This window comes from Hesperophylax consimilis, chromosome 15 (assembly GCF_061612785.1).
Source record: "Hesperophylax consimilis isolate HC1 chromosome 15, BYU_Hcon_1.0, whole genome shotgun sequence".
In the NCBI taxonomy this organism is placed as follows: Eukaryota; Metazoa; Arthropoda; class Insecta; order Trichoptera; family Limnephilidae; genus Hesperophylax; species Hesperophylax consimilis.
Genome location: NC_142850.1, coordinates 28,931,987 through 28,953,528, shown reverse-complemented (window position 1 = coordinate 28,953,528; position 21,542 = coordinate 28,931,987). Strand labels below are relative to the sequence as shown.

The 21,542-nt window shown below is 33.6% G+C and overlaps 1 protein-coding gene across 2 annotated transcripts in view; it reads right to left on the bottom strand.

Moving 5' to 3' along the window:
• Nucleotides 1-21,542, bottom strand: part of cv-c (RhoGTPase activating protein) — a 605,856-nt gene that overhangs the window by 423,148 nt on the left and 161,166 nt on the right. For both annotated transcript variants that reach the window (XM_089640430.1, XM_089640431.1), the window contains one exon: nt 18,525-18,870. In XM_089640430.1, coding sequence (XP_089496556.1) covers nt 18,525-18,623 — 99 coding nt within the window. In that variant the 5' untranslated portion in view covers nt 18,624-18,870. The remainder of the gene's footprint in view (nt 1-18,524; nt 18,871-21,542) is intronic.

Below are 21,542 nucleotides of genomic sequence, written 5' to 3'. Positions count from 1 at the left end.
ATAGTACGAAGTATTCAGATAACTGTGCTCTGTGCAATCACGTATCAAACTTTTTGTGGTGGCCACACAATAAACCCACTAGGTATTTTCTCACAATAGTACGAAGTATTCAGATAACTGTGCTCTGTGCAATCACGTATCAAACTTTTTGTGGTGGCCACACAATAAACCCACTAGGTATTTTCTCACAATAGTACGAAGTATTCAGATAACTGTGCTCTGTGCAATCACGTATCAATAGTTTTTGTGGTGGCCACACAATAAACCCACTAGGTATTTTCTCACAATAGTACGAAGTATTCAGATAACTGTGCTCTGTGCAATCACGTATCAATAGTTTTTGTGGTGGCCACACAATAAACCCACTAGATATTTTCTCACAATAGTACGAAGTATTCAGATAACTGTACTCTGTGCAATCACGTATCAAACTTTTTGTGGTGGCCACACAATTAGCCCACGGGGTATTTTCTCACACTAGTAAGGAGTATTCAGATAACTGTGCTCTGTGAAATCACGTATCAATAGTTTTTGTGGTGGCCATTCAATAAACCTACGGGTTATTTACTCGAACTAACAAGGGTTCAGCTAATTGTGCTCAGTGAAATCACGTATCAATAGTTTTTGTGGTGGCTACACAATAATCCACGGGATATTTTCTCAAACTAGTACCTAGGATTTAGCAGACTGTGCTCTGTGCAATCACGTATCAACCTTTTTTTATGGTGGCCACACAATGAACCCAAAAGGTATTTTTACAACAAGGGACATCGCTAAATAAATTGTGGAAGATTTAAAGAGTATTCAGTAATAAAAATGGGTAATTTTTAATATTTGATTCATAATTATGATTTAAAAGACTGTCTAAATAATGACGTAGGCAAAGTTACCTGCTGATGATACCTCTCCAAAAACACAAACGAATATATCGTTTTGGCGGGAAATCAAAAATAGCTATGTTTAAGTCGTTAGAGAAAGCTTATTGATCAAATAAAATAATATGCCATTATTACGGCAAACGTTCTTCATTTTTTTAAATCAGTGGTACTATGGCGCATCATTGGTCGATGTTGTAATGGCAAAATTATTGTGGGCAAGTGAACATTAGTGAACAGAAGGTGTTAAAAAGAGAGTGGTTAAAAGAGGATGGTAAAAGGGGCCTTCCACTTTGATACTTATTAAAAACATTACTATACGCGAATCTTTAATTATTTAAATATTATTATTTGGTAATCCATACCTATGAGCGCCGACTTTTGAGAATATTTCTGAACCTCTATGATCGATTGGCAAACGTTCGCGCTATGTAATTGTACTTGAAGATACGAGTACAATCGTCAAATTATGGGTTTGTATCATAAGACCAACAGAAAAAACTTACTTGAGAGAAATATAATAATAAGTAAATATGATAGATATGAACATATCCGACCCATTGACCATCGTATTCGAGTTGACCTTATAATTTGTATTATATTTTATCAAAGTAGTTTTCATTTTTTTTAAATGACGAAGAGTAATGTATCAAATCCTCTAATGTCATCATTAAGATAACCCAGCGGCTGTAATATATAATAATGTGAAATAAACTTATTATTGTATCACATAGGGGCCTTTATTGTCAATCATGGATGCATTGACACGTTGTGACACTAAAGAGGGCTATGGCGTAACTACAAAATTTCCAACACCCGGGCAAGTCAATAAGTCCTTGACCGAGCCCCTAGCTCTTCACTCTTCATGCAGAATAAAAGTTTATAAGCTTCGATAAGTTATTTCTAGTAGATTGAATATTCGTTCTAGAATTACAAAAAAGTCAACAGATGTTGCATATAGGTTAAGTACGAGTATATCTTAATATACTAGAATATTAATCCTGTATCTAACTCCAGTAAATTAGCAGTATTTACTTAATTTGGCTGGCAACTCTGGCCGCTAGAGGCGCTAGTGCAGCATCGCATAATCATCCATAAAATCAATTAAAATTAAAAAAGAGTAAACCAATCCTTGCAAGTCGTACCGCTAGGGGGCTCCGCTGTAGCATACTGCCGCCAGAATATATTATGGGAAAGTAGGAGGTATTATGAAATGATAAGTATTCTACTTATCATCTAGGTTTCAAATACATTCGGGTAGAACTTATGGGAATTAAAAATTCTTACATTGAAACATGAGATCTACAAAAATGACCGAACATAATTAGTTCTCAATAGCTTAACTGGAAGAATGTTGGTCGCGCTATGATTAGAAGATCTGGGTTCAAGTCCCACTTACTACCGTAGCCTTTTTTAACTTTAGTATATTTTACTGTTATATATATATATATATTTTTTTTTAATTTTCTTTATTTTTTCCCAATTTATACATTTGACATTACAGTTTTATAATAATAAGAAAGGGTGCCCACTAAGGCGCAGCCTGTGCGTGGGTAATATAAGTGTATACATTATATTTTTGTACCTAAAAATAACAGTAAGCATATAAAGAAAAACGGTAGGATTATAATTAAAATTAGTCTAAAAGATTGTGCAAGAGGTGCATATTAAAAATAAATCAAAGTAAAAGTAAAGATTGTAAGATAATATATATGAAGTAAAAGAACACAAAATAAAATAATAATAACTATACAGAAACAAAATAGAAAAAGAGAAAAAAGTAAAAATTAAATGAATAATGCTTCAACATTTGCATTGTACAGCCACAACTTTAATTCTTTTTGGTATTGCGCTAGTACAGTAGTTACTTGAATTTTTTTTGGTAATAGATGGTAATTTGGCACCGGTGCGTAGTCGGGATACACGCCAAACGCGCGCCCAACATTTGTACACAGTTGACACTTGTCACATGAGAACGGGTCGCTTCTACGATTCGTTCTTAAGTTCAACAGCTCGGCTGTGGAACGAACTGCCGGCCTCTGTGTTTCCTCCCTCCTACAACATGGGACTCTTCAAGACCCATGTTCACTCCTTCCTCTCCATAAAAAGACCCTCCACACAGCATCCCCAAAGATGACATAGGCCCTGAGGGAAATTATTTTCTTCAGGGCCTCCTGTGTGGAGTAAATATAAAAAAAAAAAATAAAAAAAGATTAAAAGTGCGAGGTCCAATAAAGCTACTGTGAGTTTGCATTAGTTTGGTATTGGTTTGTGGGGTATAAAATACATGATTTCTTCTAAAGTTGATTTTGGGTTCATATTTTTGAAATTTGTTTTGGTTTTTCATGACATATTTCAGGCTTTGAAGTAAAAATAGTTTACGGAGATTGAATAGTTGAGATTCCTTGTACAATTGAGCAGTCGAAAATGTCCTCTTTAATTGTTAATATTATTTATTTATTTATTCATGTTCTCCTTAAAACGATTATGCATCAATATATTTCGGGAAAGATTACAAATTTGAGGTACGTGTAAGTATTAAAAGTCATGGGGACAGTTTTACTAATTTGTGTCATATAGTCAAAAGATGCTTACTGAACTGTCTGTAAGTGACGTTAAAAATGTCGATGGTCAATGCAGAATCGGTAAGCAGTTGAGTCGCTCTGCTGATTGGCGCGTTCTGATAGGCAGAAGTCTTCGCAAAAAGGGCGTGAGATCTCCCACGAGTGAGTATACTCGTTAGGCACATATAATTTAATAAATAATAATAAATAAATATTTTTTTAGCGCCGCTTTTGTGAGTTATCACCTCAGGGGCGCTTTACAGTTGATGAAGGTATTAAAAATATATAAATATTACCAAAATAAAGTGAAGTTGAGTAAAGTAAAATAAAGAACAGGAACAGTTGACATGAAGACAGAAGATGGAGACTCTGCTGCAAGAATCCTAGGTGGTGAAGGAATTGCACCAGCTGCTGCAGCGAGAGAGACTACCGGTTCAATATAAGTGAATTAAATGTTCCAGATATCAGTCTATAATTTTTATTGCTTAAAATGGTGTACTGCAATGGTTAAATAAATTAAATTTGATAAAAAATACTTTCTGTATGCCATTTTTGATTTAACGCCAAAAAGTATGTTGGTTTATATTTGTGCATAGGGCGTTGGTGACGTCACGCAGGCCAACGTTGTGAAGGTCCTAGTGACAGGTGATTTATCAGCCAAGAATGTTGACTACGTCATAATGATGTCATAGCCAGTTTGAACCGTTTAGGAATTTGTGGTTTTAGATTAATTTTTGAGTGTAGTTTGATATGTAACAAGGCTGTATACTATGTAATGTCAACACCAAAGATATTAGAAGAACGAGATATGCTATGTTGGCCGCCGGACCGTAGCCGGAGTACTACCTAATTAGGGTACTTTGAATACTATCGGGACGTGTACGCACAGAAATCTGTTCTATGTATTAGTGCGGATACCTTAGCGTAAGCGAAGGTGTGCAGTAGTATTGGTGAACAAAACCGGCGACACTGGGCATAACAATTCCACACAACTGCTCATAGCACATCTCGTTCTTCTAATATCTTTGGTCAACACAGTTATTCAGTATCTACTTGAATAATTATATGTAAAAGCTGAAAACTGTAAGCCTAGGCGTGAAATTGAATAATCAGAAAGTATAGCTCTTATTAACATCTGCAATAAGTTGTTTGATGTTTAATGAAGTAGTAGATAAAATGATTTTTGATAACTTTCCAAGTCATGGTAGGTATTTGAGAGGAAGGAAATAAATACTCATGAGAGATTTTATTTAGTGCACGATTGGTGAGAAGCTACATATTATGTAATCTACCTATAATTAAAAAAGTGAAATATTCTAGCGTGAAATTATTCACGTTCAACGAATTCAAATTCACTTTAAATTTAAGCGTCATTTTCAAATTATTAACTGATTGTTCAAACGAGAAATAAAGTAGGTACCACATGTACAAAAAAAATTGTATTTCCTAATTAATAATTCTTTTTTTGTGATCTGTACATTTGTTTAAATTTTTGACAGATGTTGTGTTTTTTCAAGTTCGCTAAAGTGTTCATTCGAATGGTAATTTGTCAACAAAAATTTTTTTATTTATCTTATTTAAAAAATTGACAATATTTATCTAGCCTTAGACAAATATTTTATAAAAAACTAAGATTAATATAACCTGTGATTTTTTTTGTATAAAACATGAGAAGTTACCTACATATATAAATATCAATTTATAAATGCTAATGATTGGGTTTAATATATTATCTATTTTTTACGCGTATTTTTTTTGTATTCATGATGTTTTTAATTGCAAAATAATTATGAAATAAAAATAATAACACGATAAGCTTTTTACGGACCTAAAGGCCAAGAGTTCATATCTTTAGTACGTGTTGATAAATGTAGGTCTCATCATAAAAGTTTATTTTCACGATTTTATTGATTTATCATGCCAGTTTATGGTTTGCGATGTTGCATTTTAATTGTAGGTACCTATTTCAAACACTGATTACAGGATATGGCAGTAGAAAATAAAAGGTACTTAATAGATATATAAACTACCCATACCATCGCGTTATGTCTCCGCAGGGGTAGGCTGAAAGAGTGGAATCCCAAATCTGGATTGAATAAAACTTCTCGCTTCATCCACATTCATAAATAGTTGAATACATGTATTAATTAAAGCGCTAAGTGCCAAAAACTAGAACTGCTTGCTGTAACAAAATACTGATTTGTCTAATAAAATTATATGTGGCCTACCCTTTGTAAAAATGTTACTTAGTAGTATAGAACAATCTCGACGGCTTCCATAATTTAAAATCATAAATTAATTTTGCATTTCTACAAAATAAAAGTTTAAAACGGACAACGACGGTTACGGTGAAGCTCCACAATAAGAATTTTATTTAATGCTCTAAGTGCCAACTCAGGGGCTCTGGCAGATCTAAGTGCACAACCTTCACATGGGGAATAGGGATGTGCATATAAATAAAACAAATCACTTATTTGTTTAATTTAATAAAAAATTATTCTTATGTACAAGTACATATTTATTTAAATGATTAAAACATAATAAAAAGTGTCGGTGTGTGAAAATTAAACATAGGAATATAACTTTTCATAAAACCTATAAACATATTTTAAAAGGAATACAGTGTTTCAAAAGTAGGTACCGCTCTACCAAACAAAATGCAAATTATAATAAACAGTTTAAGAAAATAATACAATACCTACCTACCAAAATGCATGGAAAAAGCATAGATAATTTTGTATTTGACATTTGGTTGACACTCTTCACCGATGGCGACATCTACAATAAGCTTTGCGTGGCCAACCCCATTATGTATTGTGAAAGCATACATTTTGATTAATAAAAGTTCGGAGGTCATATTTTTTTTTTTTTTTTTTATATTTACTCCACACAGGAGGCCCTGAAGAAAATAATTTCCCTCAGGGCCTATGTCATCTTTGGGGATGCTGTGTGGAGGGTCTTTTTGTGGAGAGGAAGGAGTGAACATGGGTCTTGAAGAGTCCCATGTTGTAGGAGGGAGGAAACACAGAGGCCGGCAGTTCGTTCCACAGCCGAGCTGTTGAACTTAAGAACGAATCATAGAAGCGACCCGTTCTCATGTGACAAGTGTCAACTGTGTACAAATGTTGGGCGCGCGTTTGGCGTGTATCCCGACTACGCACCGGTGCCAAAGGGATCAATGACGCTAGTTCCTCAGAGCATCTTCCATTGTAATACCGATAGAACAAGGACAGCATACCTACCTGACGCCTGTGCTCTAAAGATTGCAGTCCGTTTGTTAAGATTGGGGAATCTATCAAACGGACCGCCCGTTTCTGCACAGAGTCAAGGGTTTTTTTCAGGTATTTTGGGGCTCCAGACCAGAGATGGCTGCCAAATTCGACAGTAGGGCGCACTTGCGATTTGTACAGGGTGAGCAGTTGTGTACTATTAAAGTATCTGCGGGCCCTGTACAGTACGCCCAGCTTCTGAGAGGCCAACTTTACTCTAGCTTCGATGGAGCCCCCGTACCTGAGCTGGTCACTTATAGTTACACCAAGCATATCAATGGAAGGCCTGTTCGGAAGATTGCTTCCGTTGAAGGAGACTAGATTATCATTTGGATCCCTTTTAGACGTAATCAGACAGGATTGGGTCTTTGAAACATTAAATTCGACGAGATTATTTTTACCCCAGGAGGAAATACTCTCGAGATAACCGTCCATTCTCTGCTTCAAAGCCCTCCGAGCCGTTGGAGTTTGTGTGCCCTTTGGGGGCTTGTCAAACAAAAAGCTATCATGAACTGTACTGTCATCCGCGTAACAATGAATCGGTGCACATGTCAAAAGGTCATTGATGTGCAACAAAAACAAAGTCGGAGACAGAACCGATCCCTATCATATCAATGTTTTTATTAATATTATTGTTATCAACATCACTAAAGACCAATATATCATTGGAAACGGCTTTATGAAACATAACGACACTAAAAAACTTAATTTTTATTTTCCATGAAATAAGTAGGTATAATAAATTAAAAGTTACGAGTACATAAGAAAAACAGTGGAATTAAAAGAATTATCTGTTTACAAAATGATTGGATTCGAAATTAATATTTACAATATGAATGAATAATATTATTACGACAGGCATGCACATCACTAGCGCGTCAGTACCAAAACTAACAAAATGTACAGAAAAATAATATTATACACATACCTCAGAATTTGGTGGTTTTTTGGCAGGAATGACTTTATTATTTAGTGTGGAATACTCTTGGCCACCGGTTTTTAGTTTTTTTTTCGCATTTTGCGCACATCCTTTACCTTTTTGATGGCGTTTTACAAGCAAGCTCGCGACTGTCAACACACCATCGCCGGCTATTTTGTATGGAATGTCAATGAACACTGTTGTGGCACTTAGACCATTTTAAAAGATAACATACCAATGGAGTTACAGCGATGCCAGACTTCATCAATTTATTGTATTTTTTTGAACTGCCTGAGGCACTTGGATCCTATTTAGGGTTATTGGCATCGGTACATAGAATACATTTCTGTAAAAACATCGTTTTTGATTTTTTGGGCACTTAGCGCCTTAATTAATACACGTATTCAGTTATTTTATGCATTATTAGACACGTTTCTATTCATCAAACTCTTATTTTTCCAACATTAACTCCAGACAGGAGGCCCTGAGGAAAATAATTTGGGGATACTATGTGGAGGGTCTTTTTTGAGGAGAGGTGTTGGTGATATTGTAGGAAAGTAACTTTTAAACTATTAAAGTAACTACGGGCGCTGTACAGTAAACCCAGATTCTGAGAGGTTAAGTTGACTCTGAGAGTAAAATGAGATTAAACGACTCAAACATTTGAACCACATAACCGTGCAATGCCTATGTGTTGGGCTTCTTGACTGCCAACGTGTTTGTTATTCATTATTAAGGCGATGCACTACGTCGTATAATATTTTAAATTGAGCCGCTATCAATAGCAACCCTTACGTAGATGGCGATAAGGTTTAAATTCCCGCTTAACACCATCCGCCTGTTTTGATTTATGCAAGAAAGAAACATGGCCAAAAAGTGCCTTTTATTTTATTTTCAGGCATATTTTTAAAAAAAAATTTCGATCATTTTGTAAATAACTTAATTTGCCGCATTATACAATAAAATCATAACCGAAAATGGGTTCGTAAGTAGGAGATTTTGAACTTTAAAGCAGTTTTCTTGGGCCTTTTTTTCACAGGTAATAAGGTTTTCATAAGGTAATAGATACATATATATTTTGATGTGATTTTTCTGACAGAATGCTCTATAAATGAGATTCCTGAAGCGTGTGTGTGGTAAAACCATGTATGATCGAATGAGGAGGTCCGCAAAGAATGCAAGGCTGACGTAAGCGTAATTAGTAAGATTAAGTAAGGGACGCTCAGATGGTTTGGGCATTTAGAGCGAATGAACAAAGAAAGGAGTTAAAGGAGATTATATAACCCAAATGTGAATGGTAAGAAGTCGAAGATGCCCAAGGTAGACATGGCACAATCAAGTGAATGATGAAACGATGAAGTGAAGTCGGTCCATATCAAGTGTCATAATAATAAAAGTGTATGTATGAATGTGAATGAGGCAAGGAGTGTGTGTCAAGATCGAGGTGTTTAGCGGTCCGTCCTCTCTGCCTACCACTGCGAGGAAACTGCGTAGTAATTAGTTAGTTGGTTTTTGTGATTTTTCACGGTCTAAAAGTTTACCTAAAATGTTTAAAATAGTATGCAGTTTAATACACATTCGTGTTCTTTTTTTAATGCAATACATAAATTTTCTAATTACAGATTACAAAATTACTACGCATTCCCACTGGTCATGTAAATCACATTTCACACTATCAATAAATTGATCGTCATTAGTCATTACGTCATTAGTGTCATTATTCAATTTCGGTTTATTTGTAGATCCGTGTTTCACCAAAATGACTTCCTCGATTGATCCCAGCAATATAAAATTATGACCCCGTATGATAACATAAAAATGTGATGAATGTTATTATTATTGTTGGTATTAATCACACGTCGTAAAATTATATATTTAAATATATATGATTCTAAGAGGTTATTAATATTTGATTGTTATTAATATTTCGAAATGAATATTCGTTCTAATGGATTATATTTGCAGCGCATTATTAAAATTGAGAAAAGAAGGGATACGGGATAGGGACGCCATCTTAAGTTCACGGTTCACACCTACAAAATAAGACCTATATTTTATCAACGATTGTCTGTTGTAAGAGTTGATAAAAATTTAATAACAAAGACTTTATAACGGGTAATCTCACAGCGTGATTGATTTTGCAAAACACACAAAATCCCAGAAAACAAGACCACTTTTATAAAAAAAGAAAATCTTTCTTCAATGAGGCTTAGAGACTGGTTTCGTGGGATCGCATTTAAATCATCGACATTTTGGCATGCCATCTATCTAACCAAAATTTGACGGCGAAACAATCGATCATCGTCTGATCAAAAAAATTACATACTTCGAAGCGTCATTAAGTGTACAAATTGATGCTGTCTAAGTGTAAAAAATCCTACCGCTCGAGACGATGAGTTCATAGGGACCGGCTCGATAAGAATGTGATCGATTAATAAAAGATTACGGCGGATCGTCTTCGTATGTTACCTTCGGGTCGACTGAGGTGAGAAGAAAGATTTAAAAGACAAGAGGTCATACGTAAATCGATGCACAGCTCAAGTGTTGCCATTTTACAGTAAATCAGTGTTGTAAACTGATATTGATGAGACAGTTTTCACAAATCATGCTTTATAATAACAGTATTTTAAGTCAAATCTGAAAAAAAAATATTGTAAAAACCCTGTGAAAGCTCTCCTCGCCAAAGACAAAAAGTCACAATAATTTTGAAAGAAGGAACAATTCTGGAAACAGATTAGTGCGTAGTTGAAGATATTGGGCGAGTTTAAAAAATAAATTTAGAAGTGGATAAGTGAAGCAACCCAGAGGAAGAAGTGGACTGACTGCCTGGAAGAATATTGAAGCAGGATGTGAAAACCTGAGGTCTGGAGACAAATGCCAACAAATACTGCAGAGCAGGTACTAGAGCTGGTTGAGAAGCATGAATCTTATTATAATTCAACCTCCTTCCCATCCTCAGAATTGAAATTTTACATTTTAACTCAAATACTACTATTTTTTTAAATGACGATTTCATGGTTGAAATAATTTTTAATGTTCACATTTTTCAAATCCCGCTAAAACTATAGAAATCTGGTGAATTACGCGTGACGTCATACGTACCTCAATTTTGTCGTTTGACAGTAAGGTTGATCACACTCGGGTCGGTATTAAATCAACGAAAGCCATTAAATTTGAATATTTAGATTTACAAAAAACAAGAATTATTTTTCAATAATTTGTATACCGCAGTGGTTTTCGAGTCCATGCAGCGCACAAAATTGTCCGCATTCTGTTTAATGTGGACAATCGTAATTCTTTTCACTAAAGTTGCTTATTCTAAACGATAAAGCACAACAGTGTATCGTACCTATCGCACCGGGACAGGAGCATGTTCTCCGGGCTGTGGATGTACCGTCGCATAAACCAATTACAAAGTACAGTAACCAATTTTGTATTCTACCCAAAAATCATTCGAGAAAAAACAACAAGAGAAAATATTTAAACGTAGGTAGGTACAAGTAAACTTTCTTGGGCGTTTTTGTCTTTACAGAAAAAAATGTTTGATCTATCCCATATATTGATAGTGCAAAGGTTCATACAGGTAATTCTAAGTTAAATATATGTGTGAAAGATAATTTGGTACCTATGTACCTAATGTTAAATAGAAAGTTAGCTGTTTTTACGATGTTTTTTTGCCGTGCAGTAAAATTAACAACATGAGAACGGGCTCTCACATAGTTTACCTAATCAGAAAGTGGTGCGTTAAACTATCCAATGCCAACTTTATTGACAGGCAGGTGTCTGTTTTATTGACGTTAATGTTGGTGTACTTCTGCGAACGAGAGATCTGGAATGACTCTAAAATAATTAGAATTTAGAAAAAAAACACCATTATTCTGCATTTTTTCTTGGGTAGCCTCATGGTAAAGGTATTTCAGTAGTTGATTTAATTTTTTTTAAATTTAAATTTTGATTTGAATAATATAACCTTCATGTGATGTATTTCGTTTTGAGAGACGGGATACATGAACATATGATGTATACAATACTTGCCATTGCGTCATATTTTCTAACTTTCGTGATTTGTGAATATTCTGTTAGGGCTTACTGACTCATATTAGGTTATTTCATCACCTCTGATAGAAAATTAACCTCCGTGTGAATTGTTTAAATAACAATCTTCCCCGTTGCCATCGTCAGTCCGTTTCGGTGCTTGATCCAATTTTGATCGGACGTTAATCATAACAGCATGCATGTGATGGCAATTACAAAAATTGACCGAACGTTACAAAGTTTTTTTTAACTCGACCATTTGGCATTAATCTGTCTGTAAAATTGTTTGTTACATTCCAGTTCCGGTATTATGGAGAAAATATCAATGTGAAAACGTCGTGTTCATTAATTGAGTCAAAGTAGGTATTTAAGTACCTCCTTATAATTCTTATTATTTCAGAGGAAATTTTGGATTTGATAAGACAATATTAGAAATACACTTTTTAGGACGCGATCTCTACTATTCACAAAACTACCAGTAGATATCCCAAATTCTGATCGGAAAAGTTCAATGACAAACGTAGAAAAGCCAGAAACTCTTTTTTTACACTTTGATCAACAATTCACCCATCACTTACAACATTTACTTCAGTTGTTTATAAAAAGCGTTGCTGACAAGTAAAGAAGGTGTATTTTGATCTCTGATCAAAGACCTCATCTGGAGAAACGATCGCCAGATGACGCCGCTATTCCCGGAAACGGAGTGATAACATCGATAATAATCAGTAGCAACTAGCAATACTGGGCACTGGGTAGATACACATACTAGATACTTAATTATTTTCCTATCTGGGAAATGTTACTCGTCTATCATTGCCATTACTGGACCCTAACTTAATATGAACAGGGTGCTCATGATGTATTTAGGATATTATTTTACAAAAGTAGGTTTACATATTATCTATTATCTTTTTTGGCTTGACTGTATTTAACATGTATATACATATTTATATTTATATTTTATGTATAAGCTGTTTTGTCTCTCACCTTTAACAATAAATAAAAAAATATATATTATTAAATATTATCATGTAAATTTGATTTATATCGTGTACAGTGTATAAAATTTTAATCAGCAATTCCTGAACATATTTAGAGTAAAAGATGTAAGTTTTCTGTCCAATGACACTCAGGGACACTGTTCCTCAAACCTGAAACATGGTATTATTGTCATGACTGCTCTCTGATAATCAATAAGGGTTTAGAGAAAATAACAGTACCTCAGACGCTATTGCCGTTGTCACTGATTTTATTGTTAAAAACCTCGATATAAGCAAAACATGCATTTCTATCCTCTTAGACCTCTCTAAATTCTTTAATACAATATCACACAGTAAATTAATAAATATACTTTAAAAAATCGGTATTACTTAACTTTTTTAAAAGCTACTCAAATTGACGAAAGGAACAAGTTCAACTTACTACGGTGTACCACAAGGAAGCATATTAGGACCGTCTTTGTTCCTGTTGTGTATTAACGACCTATGCAAAGGAAAATTGCCTTACTGTTTGAAGCTGACACTTGGTTAACTGTTTACAAAATAACTGAAATGGATATAAGCATTTTAAAAAGTTGTTGGATTCAAATACGCTCACACTGAACACCGAGAAAACTATATACATCAAATAAAGCATAAATATTACAGGACAACCCCATGAGGATGCCTTTATTAGAATACACAAAAATGAATTCCGATGAATGCTGTCAGTGCCCCAACATTTGGCGCACTACTCAGATGAATTACCTCGGTCTCACCATTGATCCATACCTCAAAATGAATCTTCATGCTCAAATAATATTAAACAAAATAAGAAAAACAATGCACTTTTTCAAAACAATACAAAACATTCTGGACTTACAACACTCGAAAATGATTTATTTAAAAATCTGTTAAATCTATTATTGCGTATGGTATCATATCATGGGGAAGTGGCACATCATCTGCACTATACCCAATTATTAAGTCACAGGAGAGTATTATAAAAATAATCCTCAGGCTACCTCTAATTACAGACTTGAACTTAATCACCAATATTATTAATGTGTTTGACGTTCGACAGATATTCGCAAAAACAATTTGAACGCACCCATATACAAACATACATAAATACTATGAAAAAATATTAAATACTCGCTACACCCGAAGCAATAACAAAGACTTATTCCAAATTCCTGTAGTGCATACTACTTTCGGTCAACTAAAATTTAGTTATCTTGCGTCAAGATTTTATAATATTCTTCCTGACAACATAAAAAATGTGGTACACAAAAAACATAATAATTTGGATCAAAAGTCATTATAGGGCTTTGACCGGCGAACTCGCTCAAATTAGAAATTATTAATTCAATAAAACTATTGTAATATAATTGTAGGTATATTTCATATGTATAAATTAATTTGTAAAATGACTGTCTCAACACAGTAAGCCTAGTAAGGCGGGTTACGAGAATCCTCATTTTATAACCATACATGTATATTGTTACATACTACCAACTCGATATTAATGTATATATATATATATTACTTATACTTTTTGTTAACATGTATTTTTAGTTATAATATGAAAATTTCTTACAATAAACGTGTTTAATTGCAATTACACATCATTACAATTACAATTACAATTGCAATTACAAATCTGCTCTGATGATGGACACTGATGCTGTCCGAAACGTTGGCTAAAGAAGGAGTTAGCGCAACACGGCATAATACCCCAAAAACAAATCACTATAATACTTTTGGCAGTGAAAATCTCAAATCATACCACTTAGCACGAGTTTTTTAACAAAATTCGAACAATTCAACAAATTTCAAAGTTTATTTTCAAGTTCTGTCAAGGTTCTATTCATGTTCTGTTATTATATAATTATCGGCCAGTAGTTCCATAAATCTGAAAGAATAACAGAACTTGAATAGAACCTTTACAGAACTTGAAAATAACCATTGAAATTTGATGAATTTTTCAAATTCTGTGAAACAACCCGTACTTAAAATGAACAAAATAACATTAGAAATTATAAATACTATTTTTCAAAGTGCTAATTTTTAGAAATACCACAATCTTATACGATATAAATCATATTTTGTTGTAAACCACATGACCTTTCAGGTGTGGTTGCAATGAATTAATTTAGCAATATTTATAGAATCGGGAAGGTCGGAACATTCTCGGTATAATATATAAGGATGGGTTGTTTCAAAGAATTTTAACGATTCATCAAATTTAGAAAAAATTAAGTTCTGTTTTTTAACCAAGAACCGGTCATTTCACAGTAATTGGATAGTAACAGAACTTGATAAGAACTTTCACAGAACATGAATTTTAACTTTGATATTTGATGAATTCTTTAAATTCTGTGAAACATCTCGTTAAAATTCTTAAATATATCAGAAATAAGTATTCTTAAAATTATTAAACATATTTCAACGAACGAATTACTGTTGCATCACTAACAAAAAAAATGATCCATTTTTGACGATATGGCCAAAAAAATTCTTCAAACGTTATACATATTCACCGTTTTCGAACTGAAAACTCTGATATTGAAACATGAAAATCACTATACACGAGAATCTTATAAAGAAGACTCTTATAAATATGTTTCTGCGTCGTTCTTTTCTGACATCCTGTAAAAGATAAATTGGATGATATTTAGATTATGCTATAATTTTAACGAAATTTTCGTGTAGTTTTCCAGTAGCATGAATCAAGACCGACACGGTTCTCTCAGATTGCTCATCGAATAACAACAATGTTTAGTCAGGCAAGTTCTCGGTATCAACGTGGTTTAATGAAACTTTTCAACTTGGCCTTCGACGTTGAAATTTACAACAAATATCAAGTACTTTACCATAAAAACACCTTGCGTTTTATGGTTGTGGTTCATCGCGGTTTCAAATGAATAATAATAATAATAAAACCTTGAAATTGCTTCACCTAGACGCGACTATGATACGCTATTCGGTACCATATGCGACAATCCATTTGTATCATCAATCGGTTATTTACATGAAGAAATTTGAAGGATTTTTTGTAGTTTTGTTATAAATTTTCCAGCAAAACGTTAAGTACATATTTTAAGTAAGAAAAAAATGAGTTAAAATGGCAAGCATAGTTGTAGGTTGTAGCAGATTTGTGGTTAGATTAACTACCTACGGTTCATTGGAAATAACTTAACTTAGCGCCTCGAAAATGCATGACAAATGGCTCCTTGTTAATATTTGATGTGAAAAAGCTCCTGGCGTTTTTCTCAAGCTAATGAAAACTGTCGAGTCAACACTGATTAGCAATACTTTTTTTTAGCTCTTATATAGAAAACGCGGAGAATTTTTGATTCCCAACGTAAACAGGGCACCAGACCCTCAAAAAGTGGATATTTAAAATACTGTGAAGTGTTGAAATTATGATAAAAAGTCAAATATGTGAAGATTGCACTTAGAATCTGATTCTTTAGCATTTTTTTAATGGGACGAATTCATTTGAATGGCTAAGTGTCTATTTTAAATTTAATAATTGTTATTAACTATAGTTTCTAGCTTTGTACAGCGCCCCTGTGGTGGTATTTCACCAGAAAGACGCTATAAGAATTATTGGCAAGGTACTATAATTATTATTAGACTGCAAGAGTATATTAGCGACTCAAACAAAAAAATATGAGTAGAGTTCGCCACATCCGCTAGCGGTTCTTTTAAAGTTCAATGAATTATGACTTGTGAACAAAATATTGTATCATCTCTCACAAAGACTAATTCAGCGCCAAAACACTGCGTGAGTCTAGTTAAATTAAAATACCATTCAATAAAATAGAAGCGTAAAAATTCTAGTGAAATTCAAATGGTGAGCCCCGCTGGGATGATTAAAGTAATCTAATAATTAGAAGAAAAAACTTATAAGCCTTTAAGAAGCGTTACAAAAAGGTCTAATTTGCAACTGTCTGGCATTTTATTATTGTAACAATAAATAATGGGATGATTTTTTTTACTCACAGGTTAATAACTGGCAATGGCCAGATTACTCAGTTATAAAGCCACGATCAATAGTACGGATATTTTTTGTAATTTATTATAAATAAAGCTGTTTTTTGCTTTCACTTGATATTGTGTCAGTCCCAGTTTAGCTTTTTCAGTCTGGTTACAACATGGGTTAGTAAAAAAACATTAAGTACCGCCGCACGAATAAAATTTCCAATGATATAATTATTTACCAAGTGGTTACTCCGCGTAGTATAATAATTATTTGAAATGAAGATGCTCTTTCATCTACAATTTAAAAATCAGCGCAAGTATATTATTGAAGTGAAACTTCTTTACGCGCGTCATGCAATTTCGAGGACCGGAGTAAAACCGACTCATGACCGAAACGAAAATGCGGGTACCCCCACCACCGATTAAAGTTCATTTGATCTAGTCAAAGTTTTGAAGTAACATATAAATGCTTCTTAGCTCATCCCGACAACTGGCGTTGGTGGTGTAATGGTCAGCATAGTTGCCTTCCAAGCAGTTGATCCGAGTTCGATTCTCGGCCATCGCACATTATTTTTTTGTTTTTAACGCCTTTTTCATTCAATATCTTATTTTTTAGTAGGTCAGAACATTTTTTAAAAGAAAATAATATTGCAAAATAATAAAAACACTTATCTCACTGTGATAAAACATTACTCCGCTAGAGCGCGCTTTGCGTTATTGTGTTGGATTAAAATTATTATCTAATCCGTATATTATGATAATTGTATTACATTTATTTAATTAATTTATTTATTTTGATAATATGTAATAATTTACAGAAAAAAAAATTAAAACTATCTCCCTCTGATAAAATATCCGTTCGCTAGAGCGCACTACGCGATCTTGTGTGGGATTCTATTTCTGTACATTGTACATTATTTTTAAAAATATATTATATTTTGGGTGTGATGTAGGTAACATTATAAAACATAACAAGCTCTCATATTTTCAGAACCTACATAATATAATCAATTTATGCGGCTTTGCTTACAGTTGGTGCTCAGCGTGGTTGGCTTTCAATCAGTTAAGCGAGGTTCGATTCTCGGCTGTGGCATTTTTGAAGTGAAACCTTGTTGAGGTGGGGGAGCCGCTCACGAACGTTCTCTCTCTTCTCTTCTTTCCTCTCTCTCAGACACCAGCGAACTGCGCCACGCCAAGCATCAGCTGAAACTAGAAGTTTCACTTCTGTCTTGCGTAGGCTTGACACACCCACTTTTTTTAAGTGAGTACGGGGAGCTTAGATAATGTATTAATATAATATGATTGCTATCGATTTAAGAAAAAATCTCCAAATCAACTACAGTAGTACACAACTGCAAGTGCGTAAAATACCTAAAAAAAACACCTTGATTCTGCAGAAACCGTGCGGTCAGTTTTATAGATTTTACCATCTTTACAAACGCATTTGCAATAATTAATTGGGTTGGAATGCTGGCCGTTTGTTCTACCGGCATGTTAATTGAAGATGCTTCGAGGAACTAGAGTAGTTGATCCCTTCGGTTTCGGTGCACAGTTGGGAACAATTCAAACGCGCGCCAAACATTTGTACATTTGTCATAAATCAACAGTTCGACAGGTCGGCTGCAGAATGATTTGCAGGCCTCTGTGTTTCCTCCCTCCTACAACATGGGTCTCTTCAAGATACAGGATTTTCATTTCTCCAAAAATACCCTCCACACAGCATCACCAAAGATGACATAGTTCTTGAGGAAAATTATTTTCCTCAGGGCATCCTGTGTGGAGTTGATGTTAAAATGAAGTTTTTCTAAGAACATTATACTGATTTCTAAGAACTAATTTGGTGCAAACATTTCGAACTTGAAAAAACTTGTAATATTAATATTATTTGTACTTACATTGACTTTATCCAAGTACATCTCCAACTCCTTGTATGGATCACCTCCTATGGCGCTCATCTCCTCAACACCAACCGGTTTCACTTCCATGGTCTCCATGATTCTTCTTTCACTTCATCAAATTTCATCAGCTTCAATTCATCACGCCATATTATGATTTTTGCTCCGGCTTTCATCAGACCATCACGGTGTTTAATGACGACTGATTCATTGCAATAGAAATTCGATCCAATATCAAAATCTATTATTTGTCAGGTCGTGACTGATTTCGCGGTTGGGATTTAAGATTGAATTTATTTTTGCAATCTTTCAACGACGTGGCTGACTTTTTGTGGAGTTATTCAATCTGAAACAAGAAATAGATACAATTACTTTCTTGCAATACTTATTTATTTAAGTCAAAATAATCACTTTTAAAGTTTGCATGTTTTAGAATCAAGATTAATATATTATGTCTTAGCTATTGACAATTCAGCTAAATGGATTATTTTAAAATACTTAATACAAATTGAACGGCTTCTTCTATAGCGTCATAATATTGTGTGAAATATCACCTGTAGGTTAATAATAATTACAATTACCTACAGAAACTGACCAAAACTTAATCGCATACAGCGGGACGTAAGTGGTGTTAAGAGGAAGCTACAAGACAAAAATGTGTATATTCTTAGTATACCTTTTACTGTAGGTAATAGGCATTAAAATCGCTTGACAAACGAAGTCTAGAAAATAATGATTTCAAGCACAAAACAGGTTTTTATTAATTTTGTAAATAATTTTATAAGAAAGCAAAAAAGTTAATCAAGTGAAACTGTCACAGATAATTTTAACCATAACACTGTATTTTTTAAAATTTGTTTCCTTTACGCGTTCACACATTTATATAAAAAAAATGTAGTTTATATTTATATTTTTCATTGAGTAAGTTTTTTATTTATTTGTATTCTACTCAAGTGAAACGGTAGAAAAATCTTCAATTTATCTAAAGCATATTTTTTTGATTTCATAATGTACACCAATTCATTATAAAGATTAATCAAAATAGTGATTTAGCATTAAGCTTCGCCTTAAAAAATAATAACATATTAAATATTAGGGTAAATCCAATAAAACAATATTTTCTCTTTTGATATCTCTATTTTGGGGAAGAATATTTAAATCGTATAAAAATATTTATCTTTACAACATTTATTGTGTTTTATTGTAATAAGCACAATAAATATTATAAAGAATAACCTTTCTTCAACAATTGCAAATTCACTTTGTGGCTATATTTTTTTAATTCATTGGAGCTCTCTAGCTTCTGTATACCTTTCTTAATGTATTTATGAAATATTTTTCTATTAACTGTTAAGTCCATTTTAGAATCTTAGTAGAATATTCATTGAACTCCTTTTTATATTAGCATTCTTATGTAAAAATAATTATGTCCTTTTGATTGAATAATGTTGTATTTCTTCTAAATGAGTTTGATTAATCTTCCTGGGAAAAATGTTCTATAAATACTATGTATCATTATTATTTTATTGACATTGCCCAACCAAAGTATTTAGTTCACTTGATCGTGACATGTCTTCCTCGGGCCTCCCCAAATTCTTCCACCTTTACTACATATATATCTACATAGCTCATGATGAATTTGACTCAAATAGTTGGGGCAACGTCAAAATTCAATGAAGTAATAAATGGGACAAGTTTATAACGCCAGAGGTAACCGTTTGAGAGATTTTAATGAAATACCTACCCAAAAAAATTAGACGTATTAAGAAAGATATGAGAAAATCTTTCAATAAATATTCTAATGAAGAAAACTACTTCTGGTCATAAATCACGGTACGTTTCGTTACATGCATCACTTTGTTTTAAAGGCACTGTTTATTTTATTTCGCCATAACAGCTGTGAGCTGCACAACGCAACAAGTGACGTCACGAGCAAAATGCAGAATCATTTGCATAAAGCTTTTGTCGGCGGAAAATATCCCTTTCAGGCCGTGACCAAGCGCATCCGAAGGGGCCGTGCGTTTATGCAAATCAAGGGATAATTGATTTTTCCCGAACGCGAACGTGTTAATTACGTGAAACGTTGTATCGGATGTAGAAATCGAAACCACGTCATGAAACTTGTGATTATTCGGAATGGATAATGATTTCGTGTGAATGATGAATGGGAATGACAGCCATCATGGTTTTTGAATGGTGTAATCACGGGGAATGAAAGCGTTAATGTACCTGCCTAGTTATATTAAAATTTGAGAGGTACCAATAATTATTACTTGCAATTGAAGGTTTCGTTGGAGTGGTGTTGCCAACATTTAAATGCAGTAAAAAAATAAATCCATTTTCTTTCTTATTATAACATTTGTCTTCCTACTGGAGGTGTTTAAAATTATTTTTTTCAAGAGTCAAGTTAGTTAAGACGCCTGTCCCGGTAAGACAAAAAACATGTAATTAATTTACAATTTTTCCGAAAAAACACCACATAATACGTCATATTATACATACTACTAAATTTTAATAATATGTAAATGAGATCCTCAGCACGGGAAATCCCAGTGAGTATATCTTTATCTCTATTTGTTACAAAAAAGATTAGATAATAAAATAAAACAAAAGATTTTGAATTTGTTAACATTTTTTAATTGTCTTTTTTGTCAGGTATTTTCTCAACCTTAGAACCAATCATTTCAAAATATTAATCATTTTATTTTTCACCATTTTCCGATGACTGACAAATGCGATGCAATAAAAATAATGAGAAATTCTTCGCTGAATGCATTTTAAATCAATTAACAGAACCCTTCTCAATTATTAAACTCATTGCTTCTAATTGCATATCGGTTCATATTAAAATTGCATTCTGCATTCCTCGTTTCATATCGTTACGCTTTCTTTGGCCGGTGCGGTTAGCGAGACGGAGTTGGTTACAGTCACAGTCAAAGTACTTCTTGTTAATTATTATTATCCTTGTAACTTCTGCGACCCTTGCATTGCGTCTAGACTTTAGGTTAAAAGGAGACC